The 26678-nt window shown below is 45.9% G+C and overlaps 1 protein-coding gene across 3 annotated transcripts in view; it reads right to left on the bottom strand.

Moving 5' to 3' along the window:
• EML6 (EMAP like 6) overlaps positions 1–26678 on the bottom strand; it is a 338267-nt gene that overhangs the window by 188516 nt on the left and 123073 nt on the right. For all 3 annotated transcript variants that reach the window (XM_075339339.1, XM_075339338.1, XM_075339340.1), the window contains exons 5-10: positions 26405–26590; positions 26140–26275; positions 18187–18388; positions 16504–16641; positions 11184–11440; positions 9157–9369 (exon numbers count right to left, since the gene is read on the bottom strand). In XM_075339339.1, coding sequence (XP_075195454.1) covers positions 9157–9369; positions 11184–11440; positions 16504–16641; positions 18187–18388; positions 26140–26275; positions 26405–26590 — 1132 coding nt within the window. The remainder of the gene's footprint in view (positions 1–9156; positions 9370–11183; positions 11441–16503; positions 16642–18186; positions 18389–26139; positions 26276–26404; positions 26591–26678) is intronic.

Genomic DNA, 26678 nt, shown 5'->3' on the forward strand with positions numbered 1-26678 from the left:
GTGGGGGCGTGTCTCACTGTAACCAATCATAGGCGCCGGTGGGCGGGGTAAGCAGGGAATACGAGATTGTTTAATGGGCGGCCGGCTTTTTCAAAACAGTAAAAGCCGCCGGAGCAGTGTGAATGCCGTGCAGAGCCGCGCCGGGGATCGGTGAGTATATGAGAGAGGGGGTAAGAGGGATAGACTGACATGGACAGAGAGAGAGGGACAGAGATAGTGACGGACTGACAGAGATTAGTGAATGACAGACATTGTGAGGCGCTTCAGAACGCAGCTTTTCAGCTGCGCTCTGAAGCAGACCTTTTTTAAGCTGCGGTGCAGAGCGCACACCTGCGCACATAGCCTCAGACAACAAAATCGTATGAGGGATGTCATACGTTACAATTGACTAGTTTCGTACTACCAAACGTCCAATGTATGAGGAATAAACGACGTGTATGCGATCACCGTATTTTCGTTCAATATCGATCGCATGTAGGTTTCACACGCAAACACGTCACGAACGATGCCGGATGTGCGTCACTTACAACTTGACCCCGACGACGGATTGAAGGATTTATTGAAGTGTGTAAAGCAGGCTTAAAGCACATTTGCCAACCCGCACGCGGCAAAACCGCGGCAATACCGCAAACAATACCGCGGTAAAACCGCAGCAAACCGCATGCGGTTTTCGGGTGCGGTTTGCCGCGTTTTTTTACCGCGGGTGCGGTTATCTTTGAATACCTGCGGAATTTTCTTGAGAAAATTCCATTTTCCAGTGCGCACATAGCCTTACAATGTAAGCATAATGTAAGTGACTTACAGTCAGGGCCAGAAATATTTGGACAGTGACACAAGTTTTGTTATTTTAGCTGTTTACAAAAACATGTTCAGAAATACAATTATATATATAATATGGGCTGGAAGTGCACACTCCCAGCTGCAATATTAGAGTTTTCACATCCAAATCGGAGAAAGGGTTTAGGAATCATAGCTCTGTAATGCATAGCCTCCTCTTTTTCAAGGGACCAAAAGTAATTGGACAAGGGACTCTAAAGCCCGCTACACACGCTTCAATATATCTCACAATCCGTCGTTGGGGTCAAGTTGTAAGTGACGCACATCCGGCATCGTTTGTGAGGTATCTGCGTGTGACATCTACTTGCGATCAGGATTGAACGCAAAACCGTTGATCGCAAACACATCGTATCATTCTCTAGAAATGAGCGTTTTGTTGCACGAACCTAGTCAATTGTAACGTGTGACATCCCTCATACGATTTTGGTGTCTGATGCAATGTGCGCAGGTGTGCGCTCTGCACCGCAGCTTAAAAAAGGTCCGCTTCAGAGCGCAGCTGAAAAGCTGCGTTCTGAAGCGCCTCACAATGTCTGTCAGTCACTAATCTCTGTCAGTCGGTCACTATCTCTGTCCCTCACTCTCTGTCCATGTCAGTCTATCCCCCTCTCTCATATACTCACCGATCCCCGATCCCCGGCGCTGCACGGCGTTCACACTGCTCCGGCGGCTTTTACTGTTTTGAAAAAGCCGGCCGCCCATTAAACAATCTCGTATTCCCTGCTTTACCCGCCCACCGGCGCCTATGATTGATTACAGTGAGACACGCCCCCACTCTGAGTGACAGGTGTCACACTGCACCCAATCACAGCAGCCGGTGGGCGGGTCTATACTGTGTAGTGAAATAAATAATTAAATAATTAAAAAAAACGGCGTGCGGTTCCCCCCAATTTTAAAACCAGCCAGATAAAGCCATACGGCTGAAGGCTGGTATTCTCAGGATGGGGAGCTCCACGTTATGGGGAGCCCCCCAGCCTAACAATATCAGCCAACAGCCGCCCAGAATTGCCGCATACATTATATGCGACAGTTCTGGGACTGTACCCGGCTCTTCCCGATTTGCCCTGGTGCGTTGGCAAATCGGGGTAATAAGGAGTTATTGGCAGCCCATAGCTGCCAATAAGTCCTAGATTAATCATGTTAAGCGTCTATGAGACACCCTCCATGATTAATCTGTAAATTACAGTAAATAAACACACACACCCGAAAAAATCCTTTATTAGAAATAAAAACACAAACATATACCCTGGTTCACCACTTTAATCAGCCCCAAAAAGCCCTCCTTGTCCGGCGTAATCCAGGATGCTCCAGCGTCGCTTCCAGCGCTGCTGCATGGAGGTGACCGGAGCTGCAGCAGACACAGGCGCTCCGGTCACCTCCACACAGCAAATGAAGACAGCCGCGCGATCAGCTGAGCTGTCACTGAGGTTACCCGCTGTCACTGGATCCAGCGGTGGCCGCGGGTAACCTCAGTGACAGCAGCTGATCGCGCGGCTGTCTTCATTACCTGCGTGGAGGTGACCGGAGCGGCTGTGTCTTCTGCAGCTCCTGTCACCTCCATGCAGCAGCGCTGGAAGCGACGCTGGAGCATCCTGGATTACGCCGGACAAGGAGGGCTTTTTGGGGCTGATTAAAGTGGTGAACCAGGGTATATGTTTGTGTTTTTATTTCTAATAAAGGATTTTTTCGGGTGTGTGTGTTTATTTACTGTAATTTACAGATTAATCATGGAGGGTGTCTCATAGACGCTTAACATGATTAATCTAGGACTTATTGGCAGCTATGGGCTGCCAATAACTCCTTATTACCCCGATTTGCCAACGCACCAGGGCAAATCGGGAAGAGCCGGGTACAGCCCCAGAACTGTCGCATATAATGTATGCGGCAATTCTGGGCGGCTGTTGGCTGATATTGTTAGGCTGGGGGGCTCCCCATAACGTGGAGCTCCCCATCCTGAGAATACCAGCCTTCAGCCGTATGGCTTTATCTGGCTGGTTTTAAAATTGGGGGAAACCGCACGCCGTTTTTTTTTAATTATTTAATTATTTATTTCACTACACAGTATAGACCCGCCCACCGGCTGCTGTGATTGGGTGCAGTGTGACACCTGTCACTCAGAGTGGGGGCGTGTCTCACTGTAACCAATCATAGGCGCCGGCGGGCGGGTAAAGCAGGGAATACGAGATTGTTTAATGGGCGGCCGGCTTTTTCAAAACAGTAAAAGCCGCCGGAGCAGTGTGAACGCCGTGCAGTGCCGGGGATTGGTGAGTATGAGAGAGGGCTGCTAACTTCAGTAACTTAGGAGATTAGCGGTCACCGGTGAGCCCTTCACTGGTGACCGCTAATCAGGACGCGACACAGACAGAGCCGCAGCATGACAATGAAGTCGGGTGAAGTTCACCCGAGTTCATTCTGACAGTGCGGCTCTGTCTGTGTCTGCTGTCATCTGCCATTCAGCTCTGCTACATGGCTGTCTGTGTCTGCTGTTAGCGGCCATGTAGCAGAGCTGAATGGCAGATGACATAGTAAAAACACATCCCTACACATTACACACGCTTGGCAAGTCAATAAATAAAAAAAAAAAAAGGTGCCCAATGCATACGTCACAGATCACATGATCTAAAGGATCGCACATAACATTGATCAATTTAACATAGACTACTAACGCTCGTGTGACAGCAAATGAACAGCCAACGTGAAATCTCATAAGATCCCATATGCAACCTGGGCGTGTCACATCGCAAATGCGATTGTACAACTAATTGCAACGTGTAAAGTGGGCTTAAGGGCTGCAATTAACTCTGAAGGCGTCTCCCTCGTTAACCTGTAATCAATGAAGTAGTTAAAAGGTCTGGGGTTGATTACAGGTGTGTGGTTTTGCATTTGGAAGCTGTTGCTGTGACCAGACAACATGCGGTCTAAGGAACTCTCAATTGAGGTGAAGCAGAACATCCTGAGGCTGAACAAAAAGAAAAAATCCATCAGAGAGATAGCAGACATGCTTGGAGTAGCAAAATCAACAGTCGGGTACATTCTGAGAAAAAAGGAATTGACTGGTGAGCTTGGGAACTCAAAAAGGCCTGGGCGTCCACGGATGACAACAGTGGTGGATGATCGCCGCATACTTTCTTTGGTGAAGAAGAACCCGTTCACAACATCAACTGAAGTCCAGAACACTCTCAGTGAAGTAGGTGTATCTGTCTCTAAGTCAACAGTAAAGAGAAGACTCCATGAAAGTAAATACAAAGGGTTCACATCTAGATGCAAACCATTCATCAATTCCAAAAATAGACAGGCCAGAGTTAAATTTGCTGAAAAACACCTCATGAAGCCAGCTCAGTTCTGGAAAAGTATTCTATGGACAGATGAGACAAAGATCAACCTGTACCAGAATGATGGGAAGAAAAAAGTTTGGAGAAGAAAGGGAACGGCACATGATCCAAGGCACACCACATCCTCTGTAAAACATGGTGGAGGCAACGTGATGGCATGGGCATGCATGGCTTTCAATGGCACTGGGTCACTTGTGTTTATTGATGACATAACAGCAGACAAGAGTAGCCGGATGAATTCTGAAGTGTACCAGGATATACTTTCAGCCCAGATTCAGCCAAATGCCGCAAAGTTGATCGGACGGCGCTTCATAGTACAGATGGACAATGACCCCAAGCATACAGCCAAAGCTACCCAGGAGTTCATGAGTGCAAAAAAGTGGAACATTCTGCAATGGCCAAGTCAATCACCAGATCTTAACCCAATTGAGCATGCATTTCACTTGCTCAAATCCAGACTTAAGACGGAAAGACCCACAAACAAGCAAGACCTGAAGGCTGCGGCTGTAAAGGCCTGGCAAAGCATTAAGAAGGAGGAAACCCAGCGTTTGGTGATGTCCATGGGTTCCAGACTTAAGGCAGTGATTGCCTCCAAAGGATTCGCAACAAAATATTGAAAATAAAAATATTTTGTTTGGGTTTGGTTTATTTGTCCAATTACTTTTGACCTCCTAAAATGTGGAGTGTCTGTAAAGAAATGTGTACAATTCCTACAATTTCTATCAGATATTTTTGTTCAAACCTTCAAATTAAACGTTACAATCTGCACTTGAATTCTGTTGTAGAGGTTTCATTTCAAATCCAATGTGGTGGCATGCAGAGCCCAACTCGCGAAAATTGTGTCACTGTCCAAATATTTCTGGACCTAACTGTACATAGTAAAAGACACTTCCAGGTGACACAAAGCACAATGTGACCTGTAGAGCCTGAAGAGCGGAGATATCCCTCAGAAGGAGAAGAGCGGCGGTAGGTGAATATATTAATACACTCTCACAATACACTACATACACATATACATAGATTTAGTAAGAAAAAAAATCTTCATCATCTTGAAGGTGGCCATACACTTTAGAGGAATGTTGGGCAAACCCCACCAGTTTCTGTGGATCTAGCCAGTCTTTTAAAGGGAATCTGTCAGCAGGTTTTTGCTATCTCATCCAAGAGCAGCATGATGTAGGTAAAGAGATTATCAATCAAACGATGTATCACTTACATTACTGGGTGCAGTTGTTCTGACACAGTGAAAGATATTATATTTGCATGTAGCGGAGCTCTGGGCGCTGTCCCTGCCCACACCAGGCTTTCAGCGGACATTTCCATAGACAGAGGTTGCTAATTACAGAGGAGGTGGAGTTGGACTACAGCTCACACACTGCTGAGACCCACTAATGATAAAGCTAAGAGGCTTAAACTAACATTGAAGGTAAACAAAAGCAGACTTTGAGATAAGAGATTGCTGGCTGTAAACTTCATGTTAACTCTTAAGCTGGTGTCACACATAACGACGACGACAACGACGTCGCTGCTACGTCACCATTTTCTGTGACGTTGCAGCGACGTCCCGTCGCTGTCGCTGTGTGTGACATCCAGCAACGACCTGGCCCCTGCTGTGAGGTCGCCGGTCGTTGCTGAATGTCCAGCTTCATTTTTTGGTCGTCACTCTCCCGCTGTGACACACACATCGCTGTGTGTGACAGCGAGAGAGCGACGAAATGAAGCGATCAGGAGCCGGCACTGGCAGCTGCGGTAAGCTGTAACCAGCGTAAACATCGGGTAACCAAGGGAAGACCTTTCCCTAGTTACCCGATGTTTACGCTGGTTACCAGCCTCAGCTCTTGCTGCCAGTGCCGGCTCCTGCACTGTGACATGTGGCTGCAGTACGCATCGGGTAATTAACCCGATGTATACTGTAGCAAGGAGAGCAAGGAGCCAGCGCTAAGCAGTGCGCGCGGCTCCTTGCTCTCTGCACTGTGACATGTAGCTGCAGCACACATCGGGTTAATTAACCCGATGTGTACTGTAGGAGAGCAAGGAGCCAGCGCTAAGCGCGGCTCCCTGCTCTCTGCACATGTAGCACAGCGACGTTATGATCGCTGCTTCTGCTGTGTTTGACAGTTAAGCAGCGATCATAACAGCGACTTACAAGGTCGCTGTTACGTCACCGAAAATGGTGACGTAACAGCGACGTCGTTGTCGCTGTCGCTTAGTGTGACACCAGCTTTAAGCTGGGTTTAATTTTACACTGCAACATCTCAAACGACATCACTGTAACGTCACCGGTTTTGTGACGCAATAGCGATGTCGTTTGCGATGTTGCAGTGTGTGAAACACATCAGCGACCTGGCCCCTGCTGTGAAGTTGCTGATCGCTACAAATCGTACAGGACCATTCCTAGGTCCTTTGTTTCCCGCTGTGCAGCATGATCGCTACAAAGTTTCAGTGTGTGAAAGACTTTGCAGCGACTCTGTTAGCAACTTCCCTTTCAAAAAGCTGCTTATCAACGTCCCCAACAACCAGCTAGGTCGCTCTGCAGGTCCGGATCGCTGTTGCGTTGTTGGCCAGGTTTGCCTGTTTGACAGCTCACCAGCGACTTAGCAGAGACTTAGGGAGGTCGCTGTTACGTCACAAAACCGGTGACGTTACAGCGATGTCCTTTGCGATGTTGCAGTGTGTAAACCCAGCTTTACAGCATGCAGACTTCAGATTAAATAGCACAAATGGACAGAGTCACTTTAATGCCTGATCATTTCTTCTCCCAGGAGATAAACTATCACTAGCAATGGCTGATAGTGTTCCTAAATAAGAAAGCAAATGAGCTGGTCAAGTCTAAAGCTGGTGTCACACTAAACGACAGCGACAACGACGTCGCTGTTACGTCACCATTTTCGGTGACGTAACAGCGACCTTGTAAGTCGCTGTTATGATCGCTGCTTAGCTGTCAAACACAGCAGAAGCAGCGATCATAACGTCGCTGTGCTACATGTGCAGAGAGCAGGGAGCCGCGCTTAGCGCTGGCTCCTTGCTCTCCTGCAGCACACATCGGGTTAATTAACCCGATGTGTGCTGCAGCTACATGTCACAGTGCAGAGAGCAGGGAGCCGCGCGCACTGCTTAGCGCTGGCTCCTTGCTCTCCTAGGTACAGTACACATCGGGTTAATTAACCCGATGTGTGCTGCAGCTACATGTCACAGTGCAGAGAGCAAGGAGCCGCGCGCACTGCTTAGCGCTGGCTCCTTGCTCTCTTTGCTACAGTATGCATCGGGTTAATTACCCGATGCGTACTGCAGCCACATGTCACAGTGCAGGAGCCGGCACTGGCAGCAAGAGCGGAGGCTGGTAACCAGCGTAAACATCGGGTAACTAGGGAAAGGTCTTCCCTTGGTTACCCGATGTTTACGCTGGTTACAGCTTACCGCAGCTGCCAGACGCCGGCTCCTGCTCGCTGATCGCTTCATTTCGTCGCTCTCTCGCTGTCACACACAGCGATGTGTGTGTCACAGCGGGAGAGTGACGACCAAAAAATGAAGCTGGACATTCAGCAACGACCGGCGACCTCACAGCAGGGGCCAGGTCGTTGCTGGATGTCACACACAGCGACAGCGACGGGACGTCGCTGCAACGTCACAGAAAATGGTGACGTAGCAGCGACGTCGTTGTCGTCGTCGTTATGTGTGACACCAGCTTAAAGGTCCAGTCACACTAAGCAACTTACCAGCGATCCCAACAACGATAGGGATCGCTGGTAAGTTGCTAGGAGGTTGCTGGTGAGATGTCACACTGCAACGCTCCAGCGATCCCACCAGCAACCTGACCTGGCAGGGATCGCTGGAGCGTGGCTACACAAGTTGCTGGTGAGCTCACCAGCAACCAGTGACAAGCCCCCAGCGCCGCGTGGAAGATGCTGCGCTTGGTAACTAAGGTAAATATCGGGTAACCAACCCGATATTTACCTTGGTTACCACCACACGGAGCTGCAAGTGCAGAGAGCAGGGAGCAGCGAACACTGAGCGCTGGCTCCCTGCTCTCCTAGTTACAGCACACATCAGGTTAATTACAGGATGTGTGCTGCAGCTACATGTGCACAGAGCAGGGAGCAGCGCACACTGCTTAGCGCTGGCTCCCTGCTCTCCTAGTTACAGCACACATGGGGTTAATTAACCCGATGTGTGCTGCAGCTAAATGTGCACAGAGCAGGGAGCAGCGCACACTGCTTAGCGCTGGCTCCCTGCTCTCCTAGTTACAGCACACATGGGGTTAATTAACCCGATGTGTGCTGCAGCTAAATGTGCACAGAGCAGGCAGCAGCGCACACTGCTTAGCGCTGGCTCCCTGCTCTCCTAGTTACAGCACACATGGGGTTAATTTCCCGATGTGTGCTGTAGCTACATGTGCACAGAGCAGGAGCCGGCACTGACAGTGAGAGCGGCGGAGGCTGGTATCAAAGGTAAATATCGGGTAACCAAGGACAGGGCTTCTTGGTTACCCGATGTTTACATTGGTTACCAGCCTCCGCAGAAGCCGGCTCCTGCTCCCTGCACATTTAGTTGTTGCTGTCTCGCTGTCACACACAGCGATCTGTGCTGCACAGCAGGACAGCAACAACTAAAAAATGGCCCAGGACATTCAGCAACAACCAACGACCTCACAGCAGGGGCCAGGTTGTTGCTGGATGTCACACACAGCAACATCGCTAGCAACGTCACAAAAGTTGTTCGTTAGCAGCGATGTTGCTAGCGATGTTGCTTAGTGTGACGGGGCCTTAATGTCTATGTGTATAGGAGGATTAGAAGAAATAGCTATCAGTTGAACATCAGAGGAACAGCACAACAAGAGTTTCCAGAAAAGATGATCCACAAATGTGAAATGTCACATGAAACAGACATGTCAGGAGGAGTGACACGTCTTCTCTGCACAATTCATGTCCGCCAGATGATAGAACTTGGTTATTGAGAAGTCATATACATTTAAAACGTTAAGGAAGAGGCTTACCTTTTTTAAGGCTAGGGAACCTGAATAATTTTACTAGCCCAAAATCATCTCCAGTAACCAACGCTGTGCTATTAAAATTGGCATCTACTGAATTGATATCTGTAAGGTCAGTATATTTTGGCCATATGCCACTGACTTCTGGTCCAACCACACACGTCCAAGAAAACCAATGTATGCCTTTTATTTCATCTTTGCTTATGAGATGCTTCCCAGCTGTAATGAATGAATGAATAATGGGTTAGAACTGCGTACGCTGCTCTATAGTCCGAGCGTATATCTAGCCATAAGTCTTCTAGACGAGCTTAGTCATTGCATAATACAAAGAAAGGTCAACTTTCTAATATACTTATAGTTTCTAATCCTCAGTGTTTGCAAGATCTCTTGATGGATTATTGTATAAGGGTTTTCTAGGACTTGTAGGACATGAGTCTGGGGCTCGTTATGAAACGTAGAAATTCGTGTTACTCTTATAGCCATAACTAAACACTCAAATCCCAGACACTTCAGCTCCAATCCTTCAGTGGTCTCCCCCAGATCCAGAAGTGATGAAGTCCCATCCGTTAGTCAGCTGACCATTGAGGCTAATGATTGGTTACAGAAGACTCAAGGAGAGGATGTCATCCCACTGGAGAAGATGACATTATGCTCAGTAGTCACCTAACAGCTGCAGCCAATCAGTGGTGTCAGATGAGTGATAGACTGGAGCAAATCGCCTGTGGTCCTGGCGGAGATCACTGGAGCTTCAGATCCCTAATCTATGACAAATGTTTAAAAAGTCTTAAAAAATCCAAAGGATGTATGGCCTTTATACTAAATTTTGGATGAGCAATATCAATTTCTGTCTGTCAGTCACTTGCTCTCTGCCAATCAGAAATTGAAGAAGTGTTTTTTGCAAATCTCATTGGCTGCGAGCAACTCACAGACTTTTCCCTCTACTGCAACTCCTTATAGATGTCCTATTCGGCTGAATTCCCGGTGAACAGTAGCAGAGCGCCCCCCTTAGGCTAAGTTCACACAGGGTATCTTTTGGTGCATTTTTGGTGCGTTTTTGAGGTCATAACGATGCACCAAAATGCATGCATTTTCTTCTCCCAGGAAAATCTATAAAATGTTTATTTTGCTGTCCACACTGGGCATCTTTTGTTGGCTGCATCTTGGCTGTGTTTTTCAAGATATAGCATGTCAATTCTTTTTGCGTTTTTACAGCGTTTTTGAGCCCTTTAGTCAATAGATTCCACTTCCAAAACGCATTGGGCAAAAAGCGGTAAAACACGTGTTTTGCCGCGGGTGCGCTTTCAGAAAATGAGATGCACTCTCAACGCACATAACAAAAGATGCCCTGTGTGAACATAGCCTAAAGGGCCATTTACACGCTGCGACATCGCGAACGATTTATCGTCGGGGTCATGGTGTTTGTGACGCACATCCAGCGTCGTTAGCGACATCGCAGCATGTGAGACCTATGAGCGACCTTAAACGATCGCAAAAGAGACAAAAATCGTTTCTCTGTGACACGTTCACTTACCATTTATCGTTGTCTGGTCACTAGCGATGTTGTTTGTCGTTCCTGCGGCAGCACACATCGCTATGTGTGACACCGCAGGAACGAGGAACAGCATCGCACCTGCGGCCGCCGGTAATGAGGAAGGAAGGAGGTGGGCGGAATGTTAGTTCCGCCCATCTCCGCCCCTCCGTTTCTATTGGGCGGCCGCACAGTGACGTCGCTGTGACGCCGAACGAACCGCCCCCTTAGAAAGGAAGCGGTTCGCCGGCAACAGCGACGTCGCAGGGCAGGTAATTATGACGGGTGTTTGTGTATGTGTGACGGGTGTTAGCAACATTGTGCGACATGGGCAGCGATTTGTTCGTGACGCACAACCGACGGGGGCGGGTACACTCGCTAGCGATATCGGTACCGATATCGCAGCGTGTAAAGTACCCTCAACTCTGCGTCTGGAAGCTGTATAGAAGAAGCTTTTCATATCCACCCACATGAACCCTTATGAGAGCTGTCCAGGAATACTCACATGGCATCTTGTAAAACAGTCTTTCTCCGGCTCCATCATTAGTTTGCAGGTACTTGCTATCCACAGACCAGTCAAGGTGGGTTATAAAACTAGAAGACTTATTGCATTCCCCAATTTTTTTGTATCGCTGAGCAACTGCATATACATCCACAAGGCCATCATTAGAGCCCACAGCAAGATAGGATCCATCCGGAGAAAACTTCATTTCATGAATTACTTCTTTCCTATCCTTGATGTGAACCACTTCTGTCATATCCCTGAAAAAACACATTTACATTCATTTTTTAATGCTAAGTAAGACATTTCACTAATGTTCCTTTTTTCACGACATAACTATAAAAAATCAATTTGGAGATGCAGCGATACATTATTAATTCTTCACACGAAGTGAAAGAACAGTAAAACAAACATCAGATTAAATATTAAAAGGAAAAGTGATGATGATGGTGAGCGCTTTACTTGCCCACTGTCAATAAACAATTACAAATGTTTTTGGCGGAATTATGCTTTTTTATGGTTTCAGGTAAGGATCTAAGCCTGGGTTTCTACGGTCCGGCTTTTGATGCAGTTTTTGAAGATGAAACGAGAAGCAGTTCATAAATAGAAGGCACCTATAAGAGACTGAGGCTCCGATTTATCAAAGCTATTATACCAAAAAAGTGGTGCAAAAAGCACTGAAAAGTCACTAAACTTTTGTGTAACAAGATACCACTTTTTCACTCAATTTTTGTGGAGTTTCAATAAAGTGAAAGGAGCTGGAGCGCAACAAGAACATGACGGGGTGTGGAGACGCTCGCTCGTCAAAGTCACCTTTCTCATCAAGTCTAAAGGCTGCTTTACACCAGAAGATCTATCGTGCGATAGATCGTCGGGGTCACGGTTTTTGTGACGCACATACAGCATCGCTTGCGATGCCGGCCTGTGTGACACCTCCTAGCGACGCAGTATCGCTCACAAATCGTGAGCCGTGTACTGCTCGTTCGGTTTCATAATATCGTTTAATTTAATTGTTCATCCTTCCCTTGGTAGCACACGCCGCTCCGTGTGACACCCCGGGAACGATGAACATCGCTTACCTGCGACCCGCAGCTCTCGCCGGCTATGTGGAAGGAAGGAGGTGGGCGGGATGTTTACGTCCCGCTCATCTCCGCCCCTCCGCTTCTATTGGCCGGCGGCCGTGTGACGTCGCTGTGACGCCGAACGTCCCTCCCACTCCAGGAAGTCCGACCTGGACGGGAGGTAAGTACGTGTGACGGGGGGGGTACCGACTTTGTGCGCCACGGGCAGCGATTTGCCCGTGACGCAAAAAGGACGGGGGCGGATACGATCGATTGTGAAATTGCACAATCGGTCGTACCGTGTAAAGCAGCCTTAAGATTAATATGCACTGACAAGCAAAAGAGTAACAATATTTTGAACTTTTGCCTTTCAGGCTCTATATCTCTCCATTCACTACAGCTTCAACTATGAGACTACATTCATTTTATACACAATCATCTTGGCTATGTCATACATAAATTTGACTTGCAACTATTTAGCATACAATTAGTTATGCAGATTCTTGTTATTAGCCAATATAGGGATGAAACAACCGTACAATCCAGCTCAGATCCGGTTAAAAACTTCTTCTTTATTATATAAATATATATAAGAAGTTTTTTACCGGATCTGAGCTGGATTGTGCTGTTGTTTCATTCTCCCTATATTGGCTATTGAGGCTCCTTATCCTTTCAACACGCACCCAGGACCGGTGAGTGAAATGGGGTTTCCGTGAGATGTCCATTCCCCCCAGGACTATTGTCAAGCTGCTTGCGGTGGTGCAGAACCGTCTTTCCTTTTCTAATTCAGATTCTTGTTATTGTTCCATTGTTACTGTTTTGCTCCTACAATTTTAAATTTTAATTTATTTTATTTTGTTAGTAAATGGAAATCCTCCTTTGGCTTTAAACACAGCCTGAACCCTTCTGGGCAGGATCTCAATCAGATTCAAGCATGTCTCAGCCAAAATCCGATCCCAGGCTCTTCTACATGTTCCCAATGTTGGTGCATACTGGTCAATTCACTTGGGTATGTATACATCTTTTTCTTCAACACTATCCACAAGTGTTCAATTGGGTTGAGGTCTGGGGACTGTGGAGGCCAATCCAGCACCTCTACTTCATTGTCATTGAACCATTTTTTGTCAACCTTAAGGTATGCTTCGGGTTGTTGTTCTGCTGGAACCCTATGTTGTCCTTTAAACACTAATAGTACTCGAGTGTACGAAGCAACTCATCTTGTAGCATACTCACTTATAGCTCAGCATTGAGACCACCATTGATCCTGCTCAAGTATCCAACGGATTTGGCTGTGAAACAACCCATACTATCAGGCTTCCTCCACCAAACTTCCCAGCTCCTTCAATTTCTAGATCAGTTGGCCCCTTTTTCCCCCAGACTTATTTGCACTCATCAGATCCTAGTCTATTGATTTTTGTCTCATGGCTCCAAATCTTATTTTGTCCACTTTTCATACTTTTTTGTAAACTCAAGCCGACGCTTATTATGACGATATTGAAGTCGAGGCTTCTTCACCTTTTTTGGGCCACCATTCCAGACTTCCGTAAAGTGCGTTGAACAGTGCTTGTATGGACTTCTGTGATCTCACTATTACAAAGCATACGAGCCTCCTCCACTGCTGTGTTTGTGGCACTAGAAGAAAACAGATGTGAAGGTCTGACTTGTTCACTCAGATATTTTGCCTGAACGTCCACCTTTTGGCTTTTGAATGGGTGCACAGAATTCATTTCATATTCTTACAATTGTCATGGCACTCACATGATGCAGTCCGAGATATCGATGAGTTGGATGATACGGTTTCTCTTTTCTTGGTAAATCTTGTTCATGGCTGCTCCTGAATTCGAACTAGTGACCTTTCACTTGGGAATCACTCTAATAGCACATTGAGTTATTAGGGAATGTGAAAACAGGTTGTAATTTGTAATATACAGGAAGAAAAAGATTTTTCCACTACCAGGAGCAAAACAGTAACAATGCAGTGACATGACAAGAATCTGCATAACTAATCATATGCTAAATAGTTGCAAGTCAAATTTATATGTGAGACATCCAAGATGATTGTCTATAAAACTAATGTCGTCTCAAATTTGACACTGTAGTGGAAGGTTAGATATGGAGCCTGAAAGTCAAAAGTTCAAAACATTGTTACCCTTTTGCTTGTCAGTGTATATTAATCTTAGACAGGCATACTTACTTTGAAACATCGAAGCCAGAATAGTTCAACAATACTGATACTAACATGAACATTTACTGAGTCCAGCTAAAGAGTGAATGAAGTCATGAGTCCTGTATTCAATCCCCGCCCACGCAGCCTTAGAACTGTAGCTTGCAGTGAGAGGTGTGAGATCTCCACTGCAGCAGAAAGTAGTGATACTAAGGAGCTGTCAATGAGGCTGGGCATTTAAAGGGAACCTGTCAGCAGATTTGGGGCCTATAAGCTGCGGCCACCACCACTGGGCTCTTATATACAGCATTATAACGTGCTGTATATAAGAGCCGAGGCCGCTGTGTAGAACGTAAAAATCACTTTATAATACTTACCCTAAACAGTCGCTGTGGTGGAGTTAGGCCATATAGGCATCTCCGTTGTCCGGTGCCTGCGCCTCCTCTTTCGGCCATCTTCATCTTCCTTCTGAAGCCTGTGTGCATGTCGCGACCTATGTCATACACACTTGCCGGTCCCGCGCAGGCACACTACAATAATTTGATCTGCCCTGCTCAGGGCAGATCAAAGTGCGCCTACGCAGGACTTCAATGACAGCGAGTATGGATGATGTAGCACGTATCATGCACCGCGGCTTCAGAAGAAGGACGACAAAGATGGCCGAAAGAGGAGGCGCCGGCACCGGAGAACGGAGACGCCCATATGACCCAACTCCACCACAGCAACTGTTTAGATAAGTATTATAAAGTCATTTTTCCGTTCTACACAGCGGTCTGGCGTCTTATATACAACATGTTAGAATGCTGTATACTGATAAGAACCCGCTGGTGGTAGCCGCAGCTTATAGGCCCCAAATCTGCTGACAGGTTCCCTTTAAAGACTGAGGTCAGACATTCCAAAAGGATTATACAGATATTCTGACATAGATTTTTAAAGTAAGTATAAAAGAGTCTCATCAGGCCTTAGAGATTTATTTTATAATGTATGCATGATAGTGAATATAATTTAACTCAGATGCCATACTGCCACTCATAAGTAGAATATTTTCCTCCATTGTCTATTTAAGAAGCATGGAGCCATGTACCTTAAGGTGGTGTCACACATAGCGACAACGACAACGACGTCGCTGCTAAGTCACCATTTTCTGTGACGTAGCAGCGACGTCCCGTCGCTGTCGCTGTGTGTGACATCCAGCAACAACCTGGCCCCTGCTGTGAGGTCGCCGGTCGTTGCTGAATGTCCTGCTTCATTTTTTGCTCGTCGCTTTCCTGCTGTGAAGCACAGATCGCTGCGTGTGACAGCGAGAGAGCGACGACTGAAGCGAGCAGGGAGACGGCTTCTGGCAGCCTGCGGTAAGCTGTAACCACGGTAAACATCGGGTAACCAAGAAGCCCTTTCCTTGGTTACCCGATATTTACCTTAGTTATTAGCGTCCGCCGCTCTCACGCTGCCAGTGCCGCCTCCCTGCTCCCTGCACACGTAGCTGTAGTACACATCGGGTAATTAACCTGATGTGTACTCTGGCTAGCAGTGCAGGGAACAGGGAGCCGGCACTGGCAGCGTGAGAGCGGCGGACGCTAGTAACTAAGGTAAATATCAGGTAACCAAGAGAAGTGCTTTCCTTGGTTACCCGATATTTACCTTAGTTACGCTTCCACGTGTCGCTGCTGGCTGGGGGCTGGTCACTGGTCGCTGGTGAGATCTGCCTGTTTGACAGCTCACAGCGACCATGTAACGACGCAGCAGCGATCCTGATAAGGTCAGATCGCTGGTCGTGATCGCTGCTGCGTCGCTATGTGTGACACCACCTATAAGATGTGTTGCTGATAACATTTTGAGCTGTTCTATGCTGTAGTTCATGATAGTTGTTACTTGAGGACAAGTAGAAAAGTAGTTGAATAGATTTCTAAAGATTACATAAAAGTGTCCCACTCTGAGGTCTAGCTTCTCTTGAGTTGATCCCCTCCCTTCCCAATATTAATACATTTTCATCTAAAGTAATATCTAGGATAACAAGCAATATGTGATGAATGGAACTACAAAGTGAAAAGATGCCATCTTCCTAGCAAATAAATAATTACAAAAAAACATCTCTTACCTGACCCGGAGTACAGTGAATGAACCATCCTTCATTCCAAGGGCAAGCTGCGATCCGTCAGGACTAAAGGCCACACTCCGCACAGCTTCCTCCATATTACATCGAGCTATTAATGCATGATCTGCCAAGCTCCATAACCTAAGGCCAAGCAAAAAAGTCCCATAATGGTATAAATTGCAATGAAATCTGTAGATTATTGGCCCCCATACAGAATAGACAAAGTCAACAAGTCCCATCGATTTTGGTGGGATTGACATATCATGTAACTTGTTTGGTGGTCTCCTGACTTTATAACAGATGATGACGGAGAAGGATCCAGCCTGCTAAATTTTAATGGCCGATCCTTCTATTTGGTGGGTAGATAAATCGCTGCTAGAGGAGTCTGGCAGTGGCTTTCTCATAAACAAGACAGGAATGCTCAGCCGAGAGTCCTTGTGTATGGAGAAGTCGGAGAAGATACAGTCGCTGTTGGCTGTACAACTGCTTGGCTGATAGCTATCTAATGGGAATGGCTAGCTTGACGTCTACAGTTTTCTCTGTGGCAAGTTCACCCGACACAGAAGTCATCACATCTCAGATTTTGGTGCTGTTAGCTCTTGGTGTTGGGTACATTCATTACCATCTTAAGAGATACAAAAAAATATATACTACTACTAAATATGCCTGTCATTGATGTAGAAAGTGACAGTAGTTGTATTACCATCTTAAAGAGAATCTATCAGCAGGTTTTTTCCACCTAATCGTAGAGCAGCAAAATGTAGAGACAGAGACCCTGATTTCAGCCTTCTATCGTTTACTGAGCTGCTTACTGTTGTGTTGATAAAATCACTGTTTTATTAGCTGGATATTATCCATAAAAGACCTGCTTCCTTGTAGTCCAGCCCACTCCCACCGCTGATTGGCAGCTTTCTGCCTGTTTACAGTCAACATAAAAAGTTGAGAAAGAGTGGTTGGGCATGGTCATAAAGAGCTCAGCATTCAGAGAACTGGTGGATCTGTAGAAGATAAAACATTTTTGAATCAGAGCTACAGAAATGATTAAAATAAGTGATGCATCACTGGAATTGGGCGCTCTGTCCCTACATTAAGTATATATGTCACTCTGTTATAGTATTTGATGCTCGGATAGGAGACTACTCCATAGGTAAAGCTCCAAAATAGGGAATCCAGGACTCCCAATTAAACAATCCTTGCTTCATCATACATTTGAACTGCAATCCAAGCAAATGTAACGTTTCAGACAAATAAAGTGAGTTTCATCAGGCGGATTGTAGATAAGGAAGTAAGTCAGGCAGTGAGACATTGGGTAACGCAAAACGGGAAACATCCAGGATGAGCGCACATGATGTGAGCTGTTTCCCACTTCTATTTTGCGTTACTCACTGCCTGACTTACTTCCTTATCTACAATCCGCCTGATGAAACTCATATTATTTGACCGAAACGTTACGTTTGTTTGGATTACAGTTCCAATTAAACTCTACTTTTTGCATCATACATCTGGAGTGTCAGATCCTTTGTTTTGGAGCTTGTCCATACTTTAAGCTGCTCTGAGATGGAGTAGCAAAAACCTGGTCACAGATTCCCTTTAAGAACGTATCCTATCTCTTGAGTTTAAATCACATGGGCCGATCTGTCACCAGTGAAAGAAGGTCATATATTTGAAATCACGTTTTTCACATACCTTACAGATCGATCATCACTTCCAGTAACTGCTAAAGGTTTCTTCGGGTGCATGGCAAGGGCCCACAGCTCTCCCTCGCAATGTCCCTGCATTATCAGCATGGGCTTATCCCGTTCCCGCACCATCACTTCAAAGATTTCACTGTCCTGAGTCCCGGCTAGAATTCTGTCTCCTTTCCAGCACACACTCCTGATAGAAAGTCCTATGTATATATTAAATAAGGAACAAAATATTTACAAGCTGATTTAATTCTGCAATAATACTTCTCTATCAATAGGACAACATCTGGCTTTACAATAATTTGTAACAGTAGTAATGCACGGCCTATAAGGAATTCTTACGTTATTGACTTAATCAATAAAAGTAGAGACCTTCTGTACACAAGGTTGTACGCGTTCTTCCCACCGTTCAGTCTAAGCTTTTTGTCTTTACTTGATGATCTTCTCAGGATAAGGCTGATACCATAACTTGCACTTAGCTGAATTGCCAGGTACTTACTACTCTTCCTTAATTAACTTACCAAGAGGAAGCGAACTCAGGCTTCAAAAGACAATATAATAAGGTTAGGCACCCACTAAAACTCCCGGTCAGTGTGGCCATTATACAATGCTCTTATTAATTAGAAATTCCCATAAAATCCCATTCTCTCTTTAGAGAGAAAGAGGATAGGAACTCAAGAGCTACTTATTGGAAATAGCACTAGTAGAAGTCAATATCCACCATTTGGAAGACTTTGTTACAAGACTAAAGGCTGCTTTACAGGCGTCGATATCTCGGGCGATCGCATGTGCGATCACACCAGCCCCCATCGTTTGTGCGGCACGGGCAAGTTCTTGCCCGTGTCGCACAAAGTCGGTAACCCCCGTCACACGTAGTTACCTTCCGAACGACCTCGCTGTGGGCGGCGAACATCCACTTCCTGAAGGGGTAGGGACGTTCGGCGTCACAGCAACGTCACACAGCGGCCGCCCAATAGAAGCGGAGGGGCGGAGATGAGCGGGACGTAAACATCCCGCCCACCTCCTTCCCTCCGCATTGCCGGCGGGACGCAGGTAAGCTGCAGTTCATCGTTCCCGGGGTGTCACACAGAGCGATGTGTGCTGCCTCGAGAACAATGAACAACTGGACGTTCGATTTTTTTGAAAATGAGCGATGTGTCAACGAGCAACGATAAGGTGAGTATTTTTGCTCGATCACAGTCGCTTGTAGCTGTAACACGCTACGATATGTCAAACGATGCCGGATGTGCGTCACTTACGACGTGACCCCGACGACATATCGTATGATATATCGTAGCGTGTAACGTGCCCTTTAGGATAAGAAAGTCAAACTAGAAACTCCATTTGCAGAAACATGTTTCAGGGTGTTTGTCCCTTATCAGTGCAAAGCAGGAGATCTGCTCTGGCTGGGTGACAGAGGCTGAAGGTGGTAAAGTTTCTCCTTGTGGAGAATGCCAAGCTAGTGAAAAAAGAGATTTATAGGCCACGCAATGCTCCATTGGGAATTTATTCTGTGTGACTGTGCACAATGTAGTTTGGAGTAACTGTGATACTACAGCATGTATAATGTGGGGTGTATTGGAGACACTTTTCCATCAAACATTGTTTAGTGGTTGTTTGGTTTGGAAATCTAATTTTCAAATATTAGAGGTCCGTATACCGTATTTTTCTAATTATAAGACGCATTTTTCTTCCCAAAAATTTCAGAGGAAAAGGAGGGGTGTGTCTTGAAATGAACGTAGCTTACCGGGGGGTGGTAGAGAGGGGTCACAGGACAATGCTATGCACTGTGCTGTGGGTGCTGATCTCTGTGGCCCTGCTCTGTGCGGCGGGCAGCCTAGCTTTGTGTCGGTGGGTGGCCCTGCTCTGTGCGGCGGGTGGCCCAGCTTTGTGTCGGTGGGTGGCCTTGCTCTGTGCGGCGGGCGGCCCAGCTCTGTGTCGGTGGGTGGCCCTGCTCTGTGAGGCTGGCGGGCCATTCTGAAGATGTTGGCTGTAAAGGCCGCTTTACACAATGCAATATCGGTACCGATATCGCTAGCGTGGGTACCCGCCCCCATCTGTTGTGCGACACGGGCAAAACGCTGCCCGTGCCGCACAACATCGCCCAGACCCGTCACACTACTTACCTGCCCGGCGACGTTGCTGTGATCGGCGAACCCGCCTCCTTTCTAAGGGGGCGGTTTGTTCAGCGTCACAGCGACGGCACAGCTGCGTCACTGAACCGCCGCCCAATAGAAGCAGACGGGCGGAGATGAGCGGGACGTAACATCCCGCCCACCTCCTTCCTTCTGCAAAGTGGCCGGGAGGCAGGTAAGGAGAGGTTCCTCATTCTTGCGGTGTCACACGGAGCGATGTGTACTGCCGCAGGAACGAGGAACAACTTCGTTACTGCTGCAGTAACGATTTTTGAGAATGGACCCCCATGTCACCGATGAGCGATTTTGCACGTTTTTGCAACGATGCAAAATCGCTCATAGGTGTCACACGCAACGGCATCGCTAATGCGGCCGGATGTGCGTCACCAATTCCGTGACCCCAACGAGTTCGCATTAGCAATGTCGTAGCGTGTAAAGCCCCCTTTAGAGATTCAAATAATGGCGCCCAGAGTCAGCATGTGTGCAGATGAAGCTCTCAGCTCAAGCTCTCATCTGCGCACACACAGACTCCGGCCGCCATTTCTTTGAAGCTCGCACGTCTGACATCTTCAGAATGGCCAGTGTCTCACCGCCCGCAGCTAGAACCAGCACAGAGCAGCGCCGGCTGCCCTAGCACGGCGCCACAGCCCACAGTGAGCATCTGGGCCCCCCTCTGCACCACCCAGAGCATCGCCGTACACCACCACCACCCCTGCCTCCTGTAACCCCGCTCCACCACCGCTGCCGCCCCACCTCCCCAGTAAGACACCAATGGATTATAAAACGGACCCCATATTTTTTTTCCTTTTTTTATCTTACCTTTTTTATTTTATTTAAATTTGGGGTGCGTCATATAATCTGGTGCGAAAAATACGGTATATATATTTTTTTGTCTAAAATGCAAAGTAAATGTGTCATTTTTAATGTTATGCTTTTTAGAGGGCATTTCATGTTGAAACTTGCTTAATTGTTCACAATAACAGTAATTTTGATCAGGGGTGACCAAACCTTTACTTGCCACTATAAACATAAAAGAAGATTGCTTTAAACACACTCTAAGGTCATTCATTGGGTGCAAAGAATAGAAGAAACTGTGTCTATGCAGCATGAAAGAGTCTGTCAAAAGACATAATAGAGAGCATTGAATAACATGCGATGCACAAGGCAGAGCTATGGATTTTTCCGGCAGCACGATCTCCCGTATAATCTTCAGAGCTGTATATTAACAATGGAGCACATTTAGACAAACACTGAGGAGATACATCATTTTAAGTGGGTTATTTTTTAACCAGCCACCTGCTCTATCACGTAACAGATGGTAACATGCATGGTAATTGCAAGACTGGGCTTGTAAACAGTAAACTGTAGGATAGACTGGCTGTTTGTTATGGAGTATATGCTTTTATGCAAGGGGTGCCAATTGTTAAAAAAAAAACAAAACATTGAAATATAATATTCGTATAGTGTTTGCATGGACCCCAAGTCTTATTTTTTTTACACCTACCTTATACTGGCCCTAAAGGATTTTTCATAGTCAAATCCTATGGGAAGTTCTGTTGACTTTGAATTGAGTGGTGATTGACACTCAAAAGGGGTTCACGAAACCCCCATTCACACGGTTGATGGGTAACTCAGCAATATAAACCCCCGAGGATCTTACATTTACGTAATAAGTTTTAATCTGAAGAAAACTCCATATTTCAATCTTAAGGGTACTTTACACGCTGCGATATTGCTATCTATATCGCTAGCGAGCGTCCCCGCCCCCGTCGGTTGTGCGTCACGGGCAAATCGCTGCCCGTGGTGCACAACATTGCTAACACTCGTCACACGGACTTACCTGCCTAGCGACGTAGCCGTGACCGGCGAACCGCCTCCTTTCTAAGGGGGCGGTTTGTTCGGCGTCACTAAGCGGCCGCCCAATAGCAGAGGAGATGGAACATCCCGCCCACCTCCTTCCTTCCTCCTTTCCGGTGGACGCAGGTAAGGAGATGTTCGTCGTTCCTGCGGTGTCACACATACCGATGTGTGACACCGCAGGGACGACAAACAACCAGCGGCATGCACCACCAACGATATTTTGAAAAGGAGCGACGTGTTAACGATCAACGGTTTTTGACGTTTTTGCGATCGTTGATCGTCGCTCCTTGGTGTCACACGCTGCAATGTCGCTAACTGCGCCAGATGTGCGTCACTAACGACGTGACCCCGAAGATATATCGTTAGCGATGTCGCAGCGTGTAAAGCACCCTTTACATAGTGATGACATATTGGAAGGACATGTCATTACTTTAAAGGGAATCTGTCAGCAGGTTTTTGCTACTTCATCTCAGAGCTGCATGATGTAAGAAAAGAGATCTTGATTGTAGCGATATATCAGTTCGTTTACTGGGTGCAGTAGCTGTGATATAAGCAGAGTTTTTAGATGTATCATGTAGCAGAGCTCAGAAAGCTAACCCCGCCCACACCACAGCTTTGTGTGCACATTGTCTAGTGACCGTGAGCTGCTTATCAGAGGTGGCAGCATTACAGACAATTGCTCTCCAACCCTGTAGTCCAGGCAATGATTATCGCCTGGTGATAAAACCTTTGTTGTTGGGGAAACTACAGCACACAACCTGATAAGAAACTAACTGAATTCAGTGTTTTAGCGTCTATCTCCAGCTGTCTACAGATTACATAGCAAAAACTTGCTAGGAGATTCCAGTTAAGAACGGCAGGTGTCTGACCGCCTGGGACTTTCATTTTCTTGAGGATGAAAGGCCAAAGAGCTAAATTAGAGCTATGGCTTCTTGATTGTCAGTATCAGTAGATATCCCAGATGTCAGTGGCCGATCAGTGACATAACAATGTCACAAGAATGTATAAACAGAAAGCATCAGCTCACCCACTTTCTTCAATTAGTAATGGAGAGCCCGAGACTTCAACTTTTAGTGAAAATTTGGTGTGCAGTATAATGATCCATCAATACCGCACCACCAATATAAGTCTACAGGCCACTTTACACACAGAGATAAATCTTTGGCAGATCTGTGGTTGCAGTGAAATCATGGACATATTGTTCCATTTGTACACAGCCACAAACCTGGCACTGATTGTCCACAATTTCACTGCAACCACAGATGTACCACAAATGTACCACAGATGTACCACAGATGTACCACAGATGTACCACAGATGTACCACAGATGTACCACAGATCTACCACAGATCTACCACAGATTTATCTTTGTGTATAAAGTGGCCTTAAATCATATCTAAATGAAGAAGTTGTATTTTAATTGTGGACAACTTACCATATTTTCCAGTACCATTGTCATGCAAGTGCCAGGTGACCCAGCTCCGAAATCACAGGAACGGAGGTGAGTATAACCTTTCATTATTTTACTCAGGGAAATCAGGCATTTAAAGGGAATCTGTCAGCAGGTTTTTGCTACCTCATCTTAAGAGTAGCATGATGTAAGCAAAGAGGCCCTGAGTTCAACCATGTATCAAGTAGATTAGTGGCTGCAGCCGTTCTGACACAGTGAAAGATTGTACATGAACATGAGCTTACAAGCTGCATGTATACCAACTCATACTCCGGCTCACTTTTTTGTTTTTATGTAGTCTCTTGTATTTAGTACAAATAGGGTGCGGCCCCCTTCTCAGTGAGCCGGGCATTTCATCTTATGCTTCCCATGGCTGTGTGTCTAGTTGGGACCCAGTCACTCTCAGCCCTTATTCACATTGAGGCCTATTTTGACCCATGGTAAGGTTTTAATATTAGAGAGTGTAGGTACTGTCCCGACTGGGTACACCTTGTCGCGGTGGGATGGTTTTATGCTTTTTTTGATCAAAAACAGTGTTTACTAAGTACCCTATGTTTATTTATATGCACTATGCTTGTATTCAGCTACAGCAGGGTATACATCCATATTATTTTTTGTCTTTAGTTTTTATTTTAGATTTTGCATGTGGCAGAGCTCTGAGAGCATTCCCCGCCCACACCAGGCTTTCAGTTTACATTTCCATAGACAGAGCTGCTAATCACAGAAGGGCCGGAGTCGGACTAGAGGTCACACTGCTGAGACCCACTAATAATACAGATAACAGGCTTAAGATAACATTGCAGGTAAACAAAAAAAAAGACTGTGAGGTAACAGATGCAAGGCTAAAGTCTCTGTTTTAACTATTGCAGCATGCTGCCTTCAGTTACATTGCAGAAACCTGCTGACAGAGTCCCTTCAAGAAGGGGTTGTCCAAATAGCGAACAACCCTTTCAAGTCTGTACAGCTTTTCATCATGCATTCAAGTTAAGCAAAAAAGTCTATATTATCAGATGATGTAAAATGTGCTAAATATTATATTATACTGTAAAATTTAATATGGTTTAGTCAACGTATTTTTAACATAGGAGGTGCAATATTCTTTACATAAATAACTACTGTCTAAGGCTACAGATGGACCTGGGGAGCAGATGCAGATATCCCCTGAGATTGCAACAAGCCTGATGAAGAGGTGTTTATATGGGGACTGAAATTGCCAGCGAGCACAATGTTCTGGAATAATTGCTCTCTGGCAACAAAGCCATCTAATGTTATCCACATTTTCCCAACACTTAGGGGTACTTTGCATGTTGTCGCAACGTGTAAAGCCTAGATGCACCGATAAACGATTGCAAAAGCGTCGTAAATCGGTGATCTGTGTAGTGTCGGTCATTTTCATAGTTTCGCTGCAGCGTCAGGTACGATGTTGTTCCTCGTTCCTGCGGCAGCACACATTGCTGTGTATGAAGCCGCAGGAGCGAGGAACTTCTCCTTACCTGCCTCTACCGGCTATGCGGAAGGAAGGAGGTGGGCGGGATGTTTACGTCACGCTCATCTCCGCCCCTCCGCTTCTATTGTCCGCCTGCTGTGTGACGTCACACGACCCGCCCCCTTAGGAAGGAGGCGGGTCGCCGGCCAGAGCGACGTCGCAGGGCAGGTAAGTGCGTGTGAAGCTGCCGTAGCGATAATGTTCGCTACGGCAGCTGTCACAAGATATCGCTTGTGCGACGGGGGCAGGTACTATCGCGCTCGGCATCGCTATCATCGGCTAGCGATGTCGCAGCATGCAAAGTACCCCTAACACTTACCAATAGACACATAGATGACTAAAGATACATTTCTCATTGGGTATAGGCAAGGAATATTTTGTTTCACTGCTATTTTCTGTGCCTTAAATAACTTTTTATTGTGGATATTTTTTTTTGCTTTTCAGTTTTTAACATTAATTTCCCTTGAACAGTAATGAAGCCACCACAAAAGAAAGAGGGTCCCACTCAGCTCTTTCAATGACTCTGTCTGCCCCACCATGTACTGTCGTGCCCTCCTGGTTTATGATCTTGGCCTGTCTGACTACCCCTCCATTTACTGCATACAAGTAATGTCTAGTGCCAACTTGTGACAGTCATCACAATTTGCCTTTTTTTCTCAGTTTTTTTTTTGTTTTGTTCCAATAAACACAAAATATATAAACATGTGTATAACAAAACGTGTAATTACAATAATTTTTTGGGAAAAATAATTCATTTTCTGGAACAATTACAATAGTGCCACTTTCTGCCATAACTGTAAGTTCTGGTAATGAGCTCTAATTGTCCCAGTAGGTATCAGCAACCTGCAGCACTCTATCTGTTGGGAAAATACAACTCCAGCCTGCTGGATTATACAATTATAGCATATTAAATGGATATGCAATAAATTTTCTTTGTTGAAATGCTCTGTTCTACTAAGTGACTCAAGAAATTGGTTGAACCTATTAGTATCTGGTCATAAATTGTGCTACATATCACGTACCTTTATAACCTTGATCACTTTCACGCAGATCAATTTTAGTAATTGGTTTGAAGTCATTGTCCCATAGGCGAATGCATCCGTCTCTTCCACCAGTAGAGAAGCCTTCTTCACAAGCATACATACTAAATATCCCAGCCTTTGATGTAATGAGAAGAAAAAGAAAGCAATGTATTGAGACACAAAATAAAACCTTACAAAGTACTTTCACATATATTTTGCAGGACACAGTATGGAGTGTCTACCGCTATAATCCAGCAATACTTACGCTGTGAGCTCCTTGAATTGTGCGGACCAGTGTCAGACCCTTCCATACATAGATATCTCCATTTAATGCACCTGAGTAAGTGACGTCATCTCTTGCACAAGATAAGCAAAGGATGGTCTGTAAATCTCCAGTTTTCCCAAAAATCCCTCTTTTTGCTGTCAGGGCATTTCCACATAAAGTCCAGAACTAGAAAGAGAATTCCATAAATCCAATGTGATTAAACAATCCCGCAATAAAAACTATTATAACAGCACCATTGCTACTTTTATGCTGT

This window comes from Anomaloglossus baeobatrachus, chromosome 3 (assembly GCF_048569485.1).
Source record: "Anomaloglossus baeobatrachus isolate aAnoBae1 chromosome 3, aAnoBae1.hap1, whole genome shotgun sequence".
Taxonomy (NCBI): domain Eukaryota; kingdom Metazoa; phylum Chordata; class Amphibia; order Anura; family Aromobatidae; genus Anomaloglossus; species Anomaloglossus baeobatrachus.